The following is a 13,893-nucleotide window of genomic DNA, read 5'->3' on the forward strand; positions in this document are numbered from 1 at the left end:
AATTTCTGATACAATATTAAAGTTTAATCTAACTCATTTTTATAAAATTTATTTTTATAAAATCGGCTTGTAAGATAAGAGATGCTCCTCTATATACACTTTTTCAAGACATTATTTCCAACCACCGCAGGGCTTAAGATCTTTTTGATATTTATTTTTCATTAACGTTTAAATGTCCATTTATTTTACGAGTCGATAGTTTTCAAACCATAAATTTTGGTTAACTTTTTTGTTTCAATAACTATACTTCAACTTCTTATAAAAAAAAAAAACTATACTTCAACTTTAGTCATGGGCATGAAAAATAAAATAAATGAACTTATCAGTTCTTGAATAAAAATCTCAAAAGATTATACTTTTGGGAAAGAGGAAAGGATGTAGCTCCTTTTGGAATGGGTGAAGGGACATATAGAGCTGCAGATAAGATCAATAAAACATGATTTGATTCTTCGAAGGGGCATACCAACAGCAACAAAGTAACTTGTCTTTCAAATCTTAATGCATAAGAAGCTGTAAAATGAAAAGGATGTTCAAAGTACATTTTGCTTATAGTATCAGTTTAAGACTATTCATGATGCATGTTTAGTAATGCTTTATTAATTCAGGAACTGATCAGAAAAAATGAAATAAACTAGGTAAAAAAAGAGGCAATTATATATGTATTATATTGATAGTTTTGAGCTGAGAAAAACTTAGAGTGGACTAAGAAAAGGATCAAACAAGTTATTGTCAAATACTCAAACATGAGGTTATTCATTTTGGACCAAACTTTTCCACTTGTAACGAACCACTGCCATACAAAATACTAACTCAATTTCAACACAGAATTAGAGAAATATCATGAAGTTCAGTGAGGACTCTCTTTGAAGCAAAGCTTGGGGATGGAAGGCAATATGACATCCAAACCCGTCCAAAATTTCTACTTAATCCTTGCCTTGATTCAATATTGTGAATTACAGATATACAATTACATTTTTGGGTACAGCAGGAAAGGGTGCTATGAAGTTCTTCTGATGTGATATTGATGAATTGGCTGTGTGTGAATGAGAGCTTGTATGTATTCTGACAACTTGAACTCGGCGCGAGCAAAAATACTAGTACCCAGAGAAATCACAAGATCAAGCAAGCTTTATATTTTGAAGCAACAATATCTTTGAGTTAATCAGGTCATAAGAACTCTAGTGTAACACTAAAAAAGGGCACCTGCTATAACCAATTGAAGACCCAAAAAGATAAGGGCTTCCTTTAGCTGGATTCTTCTGTACCTCCTCATTACTTTCTATTGCCTTATTCCTCACTGCCTATTTGAAGTTTCACTATTCCACCAGAGCCAATATAATAAGGTTCCTTTTATTCCCTATTACAGCGCTTGTTGTTTCTCATCTCCCTGTTGCGTCACTTGAATTTACTATTACATTGTTACACTGATCATAAATTGGCATGACATTTGCTTTGCTATGGACGAAAAAGTTTATCAAGCTGTTGCCCTTACCAAAAAAAAAAACTCTTGTATATTGGTGTCTGTAGATACACCTGTAGATATACCAGAGAACCTCAACTGGCTCTTATATTATGCTCATAAGTCATTGTGAGCTTCTGATTGGTTATACCTACCAATGGTCTCACAAGAATTTATCCGCCTTGCCTTCTCCATCTTTAATTTAACTCCATTCTGTGATAAATCGAACAGCCCCGTAGAGTGAATAGAGGCAGAATTGATTTAAAATTTATATATCATCCAATAGCTAATCTGTAGGCAGTCACAAAGCAATTCTTTACATTTGTCAATAACAAAAAATGGTCATTCCTTCAAAGTTATTCCTCTAACACCAATATGCATGTTTTACACCTCCATGTCAATCTAGCCTTGGTCACCAAAAATTATTACAAGAGCAAGTCCCATTATGAAAGTGGTGGAATCTCATGTTATCCCTCACAACAATTTTTCTTCCTGTAACCTTGGATGCTGCACACATTACAATATGACAGTCCTCGCATATCCTAAGGTTCTTCATAATCTTTATAGTGGAACCTGCATCTGTACGTAACAGTCCATAAGCCAAAGCAAGTTTTTCACTATGTGATATAAGTAAGAGCCTTTTTCCTTTATCATCAATATCATACGGCACAGAATTTAGTTTTGGTTGATATCCAATAGCCTTCAGTCGCTGCATAAGATCATCTAATGCCTTCTTTATCTCATTAATCTCTGGATGTTTCACATCCCCAGCAAAGAACTCGTGTACAATACCATTCTTTGCTTCGACCCAGCTACACCCCGGATTTTTTCTCAATTGCTTCTCTCTCATCAACTTCCTGACCCTGGATACATCATCCCATTTTCCAGCCAATGCATATGTGTTGGACAGCAATAAATAATTCCCCGGGCTATCAGGTTCAAGCTCAAACAAATGGTGAGAAGCAATTTCAGCAACATCAGGGTTCCTATGAATGTGTGATGCTCCAAGAAGTGCCCCCCACACACCTCCATTGGGCTTCATAGGCATTGTCTGAACAAGCTGGAGCGCTTTTTCCAAGTGTCCTGCCCGACCAAGAAGATCAGCCATGCAAGCATAATGATCTGCAGTTGGAACAACACCGTAACATTCTTCCATGGCACCAAAGAGATGCTGACCCTGTTCTACCATGCCGGCATGACTACACGCGGTAAACACACCTACAAAAGTAACATGATTTGGTTTTATCCCAGTCTCCAACATCTCATAAAACAATTTGATCGCGGCACGAGCACAACCATGCACTGCAAACCCAGCAATCATAGAACTGTAAGAAAAAACATTCCTTTCCTTCATTCCTTTAAACACATTATAAGCTTCCTCCACATCACCACACTTAGAATACATGTCTATCAACGCAGACCCCACAAGAACATTATTCGCAGACCCAAACCTAGAACTCTCAACAATGCCCCTTATCCAATTACCATACCCAGAAACACCCAATTGAGCACAAGCAGAAATAACACCAACCAAAGTAATCTCATCCGTCTCAACGCCAGCCTCTCGCAACCGTCGAAAAAACTCCAACGCTTTCTTCGGCATGGCATTCTGAGCATAACCAGTAACCATAGAAGTCCAAGCAACCTTATCCTTACCATTCAACCCATCAAACAACTCCCGCGCAGAATCCATATCCCCACTCTTGGCATAAGCCACAATTAACTCAGTCCAAGAAACCGCATCCCGGTGCGGCATTTCATCGAACACCTTCCTTGCAGACCTCAAAAGCCCACATTTCACATACATATCAATAACTGTGTTACCAACATATAAATCAGAGACAAACCCAAACAACATTGCATGAACATGAAGCTGAGTTCCCAAAATGGGGTTTCTCAAGGATGAAAAAAGAGCTGAGAAAGTGAACGAAACGGGCGAAATGTTGTTATTCAACATGGTAGAGTATAAACGAATGGATTGGAATAAGGGTCCATTACGAGCGTAAGCGCGAATGAGAGCGGAGTAGAGGAAAGGGTTAGGAGAATGGACCTGTGAGAAGAGGAGGTGAGGGTAAGAGTGAACGGGGAGGTGAGGGAGATTGGTGAGGAAACGGAGGAGGTTGGTGATGACGTAGGAACATTGGTGGAGATTGTTGCGGTAGATGTGGGCGTGGACTTGTTTTGCGTGGTGGAGTGTGGTGCAATGAGATTCGATGGTTCGGACTGTTTCCCATTCCAGAACACGGATTCGACCAACCATTTTCTTCTAATAAAGTGGTGAAGTTTTCGCAGGAATAGTTATGCGTTCACTTCATATGGCTGCTGCATGCTGGGTTTGTTTGTTGATCAGCCAATAAGCAACGGTCTCTGTCTGTTAGAAAACGGGAGATTATAGTGAAAGAAAAGAGAGAAATTCCAATTAGTATCTTTAGTTCCCAAGAGCATCGAAGAGATTTTTAAAATTTTTTTTAAATTTTTTTTCTTACAATGAAAGTCATTTACAATATGTAATGATCTAAATATTTCAAGAAAGTTTCTAAGTAAACTCCAAGAATCTCTTACACACAAAATTATTTCTTATGTATCTACGCAAACGTATAAAACATAGTAAATTTTGGATTTTCTTAATAAATTGGAAAAATTCCAAATTTCGTAGATGCAAGTTCCGTAAATGCATCTACAAAACAATCTATTGAGAATTTAGGATTTTCTTAATTAATCAAACTCCATCAAAACTTTTTGTAGATCTAACTAATTTTTCCCAATTAATTGAAAATGTGGGATTTTTTCAATTAATTTATTATTTAATTGAAGATTTTCCCCATTAATTGAGAAAATCCTAAGTTAATTAAGTTTGATGACATGTACGTAATCCTTAAAACATAATGAAAGTTGGAATTTTCAGTATTAATTGGAAAAATCCCAAATTAAGTTACAAATTAATTAATTGGAAAAATCTAAAATTAGTTTCTCAATTAAATCTCAAGTTCCGTAGATGCATCTACGCAACACTATATTTTCAAACCCTATTAAATCTTTACGTAGATGTATCTATGGAACATTCTGATTTTTCTAATTAATTGGGAAAATTCCACAATTCACTAAGGGATTTCGTAGATGCATCTACGGAAAAAAACCAATTTTTTTTTAAAAAATAGGGTACTTCCGGAGATCTATCTACGGGAGCACGATGGCAAATTTGTCAATTCAGTGGTGCGCCTAACTGCTATGGGGTAGAGTGAAAAAATTTCTATTTCAAATACTAAGAATACCCGTATTCATTATTGTTATTTAGGTTCTTTAAAATATATTTTTTAATTACTTCATTATAATGAGATTTTTGACTCTTGATTTTCAACATGAGTGAGGATGTGAGATGAATATACAGGCTAAAGGCTAAACACATGTAGCTAAATTATCTTCATACAAATAGCCTTAACCATTTTTAAGTGGTTTATTGCCATGAAAGCAGGATATGATGCTCTTATTAAGAACAACACATGGATTTTAGCGCCCCCCGCTCATTGACAACATATTGGATATAAATTGGTATTCAAAGCAAAAGAAAATGTAGATGGCACAATAAACAAATATAAGACCGGGTTAGTGGCTAAGGGTTTTCATCAAATTGAATGTTTGATTTTACTGAAACATTCTCACCAGTTGTCAAGCCTATAATTGTGAGGATTGTTTTCATGCTTATTTTATCTTAAGGTTGGCCTTTTCAGCAGCTTGACATTAATAATGCATTTTTAAATGGAATTCTCAACGAGAAGGTATATATGGTACAACCTCCGACTTTGAGCAGTCTGATCCTAAACTAGTCTGCAGGTTGAACAAGGCCTTGTATGGCCTCAAACAGGCCCCAAAAGCCTGGTTTGACAGACTGAAGGGTGCCCTCTTAGCTTTAAAATTCACTACCCGCAGATGTTACCCCTTACTATTTATTTTACACACTTAATCATTGTACTTTTCTTCTAGTCTATGTGGGTGATATAACCACCATTGGAACTTCTAAAGTTTTCATTCAACATCTTATTACCAAGTTGAATCTCTCGTTCTTCTCTTAAGGATCTTGGACGATTGAACTACTTATTGGGTATAGAAGTTCATCACCTTCACAATAGCTCTCTTCTATAATCTCAAACTAAACATTTTAAGGACCTACTCATCAAGACAAACATGGCCGCTGCATAAGGCATTGCCTCTCCTATGGAATCTAGCACAAAGTTGTCCATGATAGGCTCAAATAATGTTGCTAATCGAACTGAATTCAGGTCTATTGTGGGAGCTCTTCACTATGCCACTAAACTAGGCCAAAAATTTCATTTGATTTCAACAAAGTCTGACAATTCCTCTCTAACCCTATTGAAGATCATTGGAAAGTTTTCAAGAGAGTTTTGAGATACTTGCAAGGCACCTTACATCATGGTTTGTTACTCACTCCAGCTGCAGTCACTGCTCCTATCATCATTACTAGGCTATGTGATGTTGATTAGGCTTCTGACCTATATTATAAAGGTATACATTTGGGGCTTGCATCTATCTTGTGCCTAACTTTGTTTCTTGGTGGGCTAAAAAGTGGACATTGATTGCTACTTACTAGGTCCAGTGTTAAGGAAGAGTACACAAGCTTGGCCAATGCTACTACTGGAATTTTGTGGCTTTAATCTCTTCTACTTGAGCTCAAATCTAAACATCAAGTATCAAAGATCTTATGCGATTCTAAGTGGAGTGACTCTGTCCCATGATCTAGCGCTCCATTTAGAACGAGACACGTGGAGCTGGATATTTTTTTTATTAGGGAAAAAGTACTTATCAGAAGTCTCACAATCTCTCATATTCCAGCTCACAATTAGTGGGCTGACATATTCATCAAACCCTTATCTACTGTAAAATTCATTAAGCTTAAAGACAAGTTAATAGTGGTTAACAAAGAGTCATTTCATCAACCGCATTGAACTTGAGGGAGGAATATTAAGAATAAATGGTAACGAGGTCTAATTCTCTTCCCTCCCCTAAATAAAATTCAGTTAGAAATTTTGTTATACAACTAACCATCTATATAAACAAATGTAACAGACTGAGTTCATCAATTAAGTCTTTCTCTCTCTCTCTCTCCCTCCCTCCCTCCTCAATGTATCTCCAATTCTAACAATTTTTTTCTTAGATTTTGCGTGCTAGTTTTGGGAAAGAATGTGATGGATTATGAAAATAAATAAACAAAGAATGAAATGCTCTAAATATTTAATCCTACTTTTAAGGAAATGGTATTTGTCACGAAACTAATACTAAAAACATAAAGATGGTACTTTTTTTATTATAAACAAAATGTATTCAAACTTCAAAGGTGTACAAAGAGTATTAATTTGTTAAAATAAAATGGTATTTATTGTGGAACTGTGCGGGGTGTTCGAAGGACTAAAGTATACGCTTCAACTGGGAAAAACGAAAGTGGAGTTAAACGTTGATTTAATCACGATGGTTGAGGTTATTTTAAAGGGTACGTCATCTAGTTATGAAGGACATGCTCTGCTGTGGCAGATTACTAGGTTAATTTGGAGGCATGATAATGTGAAAGTTAGTCATACTTTTCGAGAAGCAAACAAGTGTGCCGATGTGGTAGCTAACGAGGGCTGCACGACAGTTCTATTTATTTTTCTGTTGCTCCAGAATTTCTTAAAGTTTATTTAGAGGATGATTCATTAGGGGTTTTTTCCCTAGGTTGATTCTGGTGTAGTTTCTGTTTGTTTCTTTAGAATTTAGGTCCTTTTTATTTTAAAAAAAATGGTATTTAATGCTACAGACTATCTTACATTGAAAAAATATTTCTTCCATTACCTTTATTTTGAAATCATCAAAAAAATTTCATTCAAATAATATACTCCAAATTTATACCGAAAAATTATCCTCTAAAGTACTATTAGTATTATCCAATGTACACCATGTTAGGTGGGCAGCACGGGGCTCAGCTAACTTGGTCACTGAACTCCACAATTGCAACTACCACCATATGACTAATACGAACTTTTCTTTGACATTTACAGCACGCCGCTATTTACAGCATTGAAGTTTCAAATATCAATTTAGAAGTTGGAAGGAGTTAGTGATAGAGATAGAGATGGCTCCAAAGAGTATAACAGAGCTGGGAGTCAACGACTTTGTGAAGGCTGGCTTATCACCGGCTGAAGCCAACCAATTCAACCAACTTCTGCTCTCACTCTCACTCTCCTCCGACGATCCCACCGACACATGGCGCCGCATCGTCAGCCGCAGACTCCTCAAATCGTCATATCCTCATCCCTTGCACCAGCTTCTCTACTATACCATCTATTCCAATCATCACTCTTCTTCTTCTCCTCCTCTTTACTGGTTTCCTTCTATGTAAGTCACTCCAATTATACTATATCTGCTCTTACATGTTATTATATCTATTCATTTCATTTTCATGTTCATGTATTGATTTGTCGCTGGTTTCCACATTTAGAGAGCAGGCAAAACGCACCAATCTAGGTCGTTTCATGGAAGCTCATGGTTCTGAGCTTTTAGGTGCATCCGTATACAAGGATCCTATTACTAGTTTTTCTCTTTTTCATAACTTCTCTGTTCAACACCCTGAGGCAAGTCCAAGTTTAGTTACCTTTTCTTTTTGCATAGTTTTATTATTCTGCAATGTAATTTCAACTTCTTTGTATATGTATTTGTAATTGTATTGCATTGCAGGTGTACTGGTCTCTTATTCTCAAGGAGCTTTCTATTTCCTTTGTTCAACCTCCAAATTGCATTTTAGATACATCTTCCGACCCATCGAAGCACGGAGGAACCTGGCTTCCTGGTTCGGTCCTTAATATTGCCGATTGTTGTGTGCAACCCAGCTCGCACCCTAACAAACAAGACGACAGTGTAGCCATTGTCTGGAGGGTTGAAGGTTTTGATGATGACTCCGAGGTTAATCATATCACTCTCAAACAACTTCGACAACAAGTCATGTAAAGTCACCTCTCATAACTCATGTGTCTCACCTTACCCTTTTTGGTTTTCTTAATGTGTTTTCCTTGTTATTTTTAGGTTGGTAGCGAATGCAATAGATGCCAACTTTTCAAAGGGTGATGCCATTGCAATTGATATGCAAATGACAGTCAATGCTGTGATTATATATCTAGCAATTGTTTTAGCAGGGTGTGCTGTGGTATCAATTGCGGATAGCTTTGCACCAAAAGAAATTGCAACTCGCCTCCGTGTTTCCAATGCAAAGGGTATTTTCACACAGGTAATTTTCTAAAAATGGTACTATGCGTTTATGACTTTAACTCTAAAGCTACAGTTGATGAGAGTGGAAATATTCAATGGTTGGACTTGCTTTTGTTGTTTCTTAGTATTCAATTCATGTGTATAATAGTAATATTCACTAGTTCGAACTGCCAGGACAATTTCATCCCAGTAATGAGAATTAATTTCAGAAAACTTCTGGTCTCTTGGATCTTGTTTAAACTAATTAGGCTTTTGTAAACGATGCATTGCAATCAAGACTTCAAAAGATTGGGCAAGGTTTAGAGTTTTAAGGAGTAATAAGGTAGAAAAGTTGCCGGGTTGAAAGCCTATCGAGATATGTCATGATAAGGAATGACTTGCAAGAAAAATGTGGTATTTAACAACCATCATGCATTCATGCTGGATGATTTAGCATCCAAATTAAAATTGTATTTCACTCACCTTCATGTTTTCAGGATTTCATATCAGGAGGTGGCAGAAAAATCCCCTTGTACAGGTAAAAAAATCACTAGCATCATTGTACTTGTTGCTAAATTTTGGGAGGCACTTCAACTTTTGAATACTGAAATCATACTTTACTTGGGCCTGGGGCACCGTTATGATGCCTTAGTCTGATTTATCTGATTAAGATTGTTGGCATGTTAAGTTCAAACAAAGTTTATTTAAAGATAGTTAGGTTGTGTAATGATCATATGTTGATGCATTCTTTAACTGATGTTTCTATTCTAGACTCTGATCTAAACAATACTTACTTGAGTACCTCTCTCAGACTGCTTTACTGCCTTAACTTGTGCTTGGTATTATTCATGTTTAATGGTTGTTAGATAGATTTACAACTGTGCTTTACTGCGTGTTTGTCTTTGCAGTCGAGTCATTGAGGCAGCTGAATGTAAAGTTATCGCGCTCCCTGTGATAGGTGATGATGTAGCAGTACAATTAAGGGAACAAGACTTATCATGGAAAGATTTTCTCTCTTCTGGAAGTAAAAACTCCAGGTAGTGCGTATTGCAGTGCATACATTAGACAATACCTTAATTTAAGTCAGTGTCACATTAATATACTAAATACTCATAGCAAAATATCCTAATAACGGGGGTAAAAGGAAAGAGATTGAAAATTTTCATGTTTTCTTTTTTCCAAGTTTGTTTAGTCCGACCTTATCACCCGACTCTTTGCAGATCAGATGATTACTCTCCAGTCTATCAGTCTATTGATACTGTTACGAATATACTATTCTCATCTGGAACCACAGGTAAAGATTACCCCTTGTAACATATCAGACTGAGATCACCAATCACCATTATAATGGTTTTCTGGTTATATTTTTGGGTATCTCAGGAGATCCAAAAGCTATTCCTTGGACTCAACTTGCCCCAATACGAAGTGCTGCTGATGGATGGGCTTCTATTGATGTACAAGTTGGAGATGTCTATTGCTGGCCTACAAATTTAGGATGGGTGATAGGGCCTACTGTATTATATCATTGCTTTCTAACTGGTGCTACTCTTGCTTTGTACCATGGATCTCCTCAAGGCCGTGGCTTTGGAAAATTTGTTCAGGTGAGTCTTCCAAGTTAATATATCATTACTTCATGATTTTTTCTACACACGAATGGTTTTGTTTAGTATCTTGTTCTTTGCAATGGTAATTATCAATTATTGTTTGTGATCAAATATGAGAAGTCCTTAAATTAGTTAATATATGCAGCAAATAAAATTTATAAGCTTCAGTTTGAGTGGGAGGGTTGAAAATAGTTTAAATAGAGTGATGATTCTATGTTATTACGGTAACAGCACATCCTTGTATCTGTGACTCTTTGTATACATATAGCATTCTCTGATTTTAATTTAAACACAGATTCTATAACATGCCTACCATCTCTTTTCCGTCTCAACAAATACATCACACCAAGGCACAACTATATTCATTGTACTATGATTGTTCAGGATGCAGGTGTTACCATTTTGGGAACCGTTCCAAGCTTAGTGAAATCTTGGAAGAGTACTCAATGTATGGAGGGCTTGGATTGGACAAAGATAAAGTAATGACTATTGCAAGTGTAAAGAATAAAATAGCTACTAAGAAAAATGAACTAAACTGCCCTTGTATGCAGGTTATTTTGTTCCACTGGAGAAACATCAAATGTTGATGATGATTTATGGCTTTCTTCAAAATCTTATTACAATCCAATCATTGAACTATGTGGAGGAACTGAGCTTGCGTCCAGCTACATTACGGGAAGCCCCCTGCAGCCTCAAGCTTTTGGAGCATTCAGCACAGCATCAATGACAACTGGCATTGTCATTCTTGACGAAAATGGAGTTCCTTATGTAAGAATATTTTTCTGGATAATTTATATTCTGTGGTGATAATTTTGTTTACTTGTGCTGCCAGTCTCTCACTTCTCATCACATTACATTGTGTCAATACATCAGTATAATTTTTTCGTGGCAAAGGTTATGGGTATGTGCTTGCTTACTTCAACTTCCGGACTAGGGAACATAGAGGATATGTTATCTATGAAGCAGACACTAGACACGGCACTGGCATCTGACACAACGGCTCCAATAATAATTTTTAAAACTATATATATTGAATGCTTTCACATGTGTTAGTATTGTGTCGGTATAAACACGTGTTGGACACCGAACACACTTTCTATTTGAAATGTTGGTGCTATAGACTATGTTGGTGTGATAATGGCGAATCAGATACCCTGGTCTCTAAATTTGCAATCCATAACTCCTAATGGCCATCAATTTGAATTCTCCATGTGAATCTTTTTCAATACTTGTTTCTGTACAGGTCTAGTTTTTATGCCTGCCCTTTGTTCTCCAATTTTTTCTTGTAAGTTTCAGTTCCTAATATTGCCCTCTTCAACTCTTTTGAAACTTCATACACTTGTGAAATCGCCTTCAATAAACTTTCATCATTTTTCCCATAGTAGCACACTATCTTTGGGTTTATACAATTTACTTATAGGTTTTCTGATTTATTGATTTCTTTGACCAATATGACAGCCAGAAAATGTTCCTTGTGTTGGTGAAGTGGGTTTGTTCCCTCTCTCTCTTGGAGCATCAGATAGATTGCTGAATGCCGACCATGATGAGGTTTACTTTAAGGGAATGCCCGTGTATAAAGGAAAGGTATCTACTAGTATATTAGTAAGATATACATTAAGTACTTCAAACAATACCTTCTTTGTAAATTACATTAGACTAAATTTGTAATTTTGATTTTGACTTCTTTTATTTTTCTATTATAGCTATAACTTTTAATTGTCATTTTGACTATCTTGATATGTGTATTAGCAGGTTCTTAGGAGACATGGAGATATAATCAAGAGAATGGTTGGTGGCTATATCATTGTACAAGGGAGAGCTGATGACACCATGAATCTTGGTGGAATAAAGGTATTACTCTTTCAAGAGAATGCAAAATGTTGGGAAAAAATCTAACTCTCGCAGTTAACATATTCTGAAAGGGATCTTGGATTCTTATGAATTGTTAACTTAACATGAACATTACTCTTTGCGACTAAATGGACTGAATAATGGTATTCATACTTAGAATTTTCTGTTGCTGATATGCAGACAAGTTCAGTGGAAATTGAGCGTGTCTGTGACAGGGCTGATGAGTGCATTTTGGAGACAGCTGCAGTCGGTGTTGCAACTGCAAATAGGGGGCCAGAACAACTGGTTATATTTGTAGTTCTAAAGAAAGGATACAATTCAAATGCAGAAACTCTAAGAATGAAATTTTCTAAAGCTATTCAGAGCAACCTCAATCCTTTGTTTAAGGTCTGACCCTTTGGTAGAGTTTGAACAATTATGAATTGATTGCAGCTTATTTACTATTTGAAAAGTGAAAACTGACCTGACTTGGGATTATTACAGGTGAGCGTTGTTAAAATTGTTCCTGAGTTTCCAAGAACATCTTCCAACAAAATCCTGAGGAGGGTAATGAGGGATCAAATGAAGCGTGAACTATCAGTTCAGAGCAGACTTTAGTGACACAGCCAATTCTCAGCAGACTAGGACAGACAGTCCTCTTCATGTGCATAAATAAGTGCATGATGAATAAGACAGGCAATCCTTTGGTTTGGAAGCTTGAAGATTTTAACTACAAAAATAAGTGAGACTTGTGAGGGGTGTATAAATATAAAAGTTGTTGAAATAAAAAATTATGGGAAAAAAACAAAACTAATTGTAGAAAGTACAAGTTACAACCACTCATTGATGTTTTATAAACAATGGTTGAGAAGGGAGACGTACTGTCTGTAGTTTAGTGCATGTGAATTTTGCATCCCAGGACATTCTTTTAATGACAAATGTTAGTGTTATTATGCAGGGAGATAAAACTCTCAACCTTCTTATTACTAAACTCTTTTACTTCAATTATCAAATCAACCTTATATCCAATTCTTTGGACAATTGCAAATTTCATAGTCAAATTCCGTGTGGATAAAGAATTTTGACGCCTTGTTAGAAGGAACTATAATAAATATTGTTTTTTATCAACAATAACAGCAAGCTGACAGAAACCAGAATTTCCGATAACAATAGTGTACTATTAACAGCAAGCTGAGACAAACCAGAATTTACAGGTAACAATAGTGTATTACTACATAAACTACAAATTATTGAGCTTAAAGCTCCTACAATTGTTGAAAACTGAAAACTAAACCAGAGTTACATGAACTCCTGAACCAGAACAAATTTGCTCTTGCTCCTAAACCAGAGAAAGTTCTTTAAAATTCCCTCACAACTATTCAGAATGAATCTCAACTTTCCGTCTCCCTCTCTTATAACAGAAAGTTCCTTAAAATTCAAAAAAAAAAAAAAAAACCTCAAGTAACTTTTATTCCCTTAGCTTCTACAACCTTCTAGAAGTTGTGATTGTGTAAATAAGTCTTTATTATTGGGTCACCATGTGTATTGGGCAGTGTCCTAGCACACTGTGGGAATTCACATTCCACCCTATGGGGTGCTTCTCCACCACTGTGAAAAGTCACGATTTTTTCTAGAATTTGGAGATACATTTTCGAACACACTTTGTTTACACATCGGTCAGTTCAAATTGCTGAGACATCCTTATTTTATTAAAATTTAGTCCGGAGATGCATCTCGTATCAACATTACCTCTACAACAACCGATCTAAC

At 36.2% G+C, this 13,893-nt stretch overlaps 2 protein-coding genes across 3 annotated transcripts; one reads left to right on the forward strand and one right to left on the reverse strand.

Moving 5' to 3' along the window:
- Positions 1-521: 521 nt before the first annotated feature.
- LOC131623158 (pentatricopeptide repeat-containing protein At5g44230) lies at positions 522-3,950 on the reverse strand. The gene has a single exon (XM_058894164.1). It carries the CDS (start codon positions 3,717-3,719, stop codon positions 1,872-1,874), a length of 1,848 nt encoding a protein of 615 aa, XP_058750147.1. The 5' UTR covers positions 3,720-3,950; the 3' UTR covers positions 522-1,871.
- A 3,435-nt stretch (positions 3,951-7,385) lies between these two features.
- LOC131623159 (probable CoA ligase CCL12) lies at positions 7,386-13,203 on the forward strand. 2 transcript variants are annotated; one of them, XM_058894165.1, is made up of 14 exons: positions 7,386-7,843; positions 7,947-8,079; positions 8,183-8,448; positions 8,528-8,729; positions 9,187-9,227; positions 9,598-9,726; positions 9,910-9,983; positions 10,070-10,290; positions 10,678-10,772; positions 10,845-11,061; positions 11,752-11,877; positions 12,043-12,144; positions 12,325-12,531; positions 12,628-13,203. In XM_058894165.1, the coding sequence occupies exons 1-14, from the start codon at positions 7,581-7,583 to the stop codon at positions 12,739-12,741; spliced, it is 2,190 nt and encodes a 729-aa protein (XP_058750148.1). In that variant the 5' UTR covers positions 7,386-7,580; the 3' UTR covers positions 12,742-13,203. The 2 variants fall into 2 exon arrangements, with proteins under 2 accessions (XP_058750148.1, XP_058750149.1); XM_058894166.1 differs by having other exon boundaries at positions 7,387-7,843; positions 12,046-12,144; positions 12,628-13,180.
- Positions 13,204-13,893: the final 690 nt, after the last annotated feature.

Source organism: Vicia villosa, unplaced genomic scaffold, assembly GCF_029867415.1.
Source record: "Vicia villosa cultivar HV-30 ecotype Madison, WI unplaced genomic scaffold, Vvil1.0 ctg.000053F_1_1_3, whole genome shotgun sequence".
In the NCBI taxonomy this organism is placed as follows: Eukaryota; Viridiplantae; Streptophyta; class Magnoliopsida; order Fabales; family Fabaceae; genus Vicia; species Vicia villosa.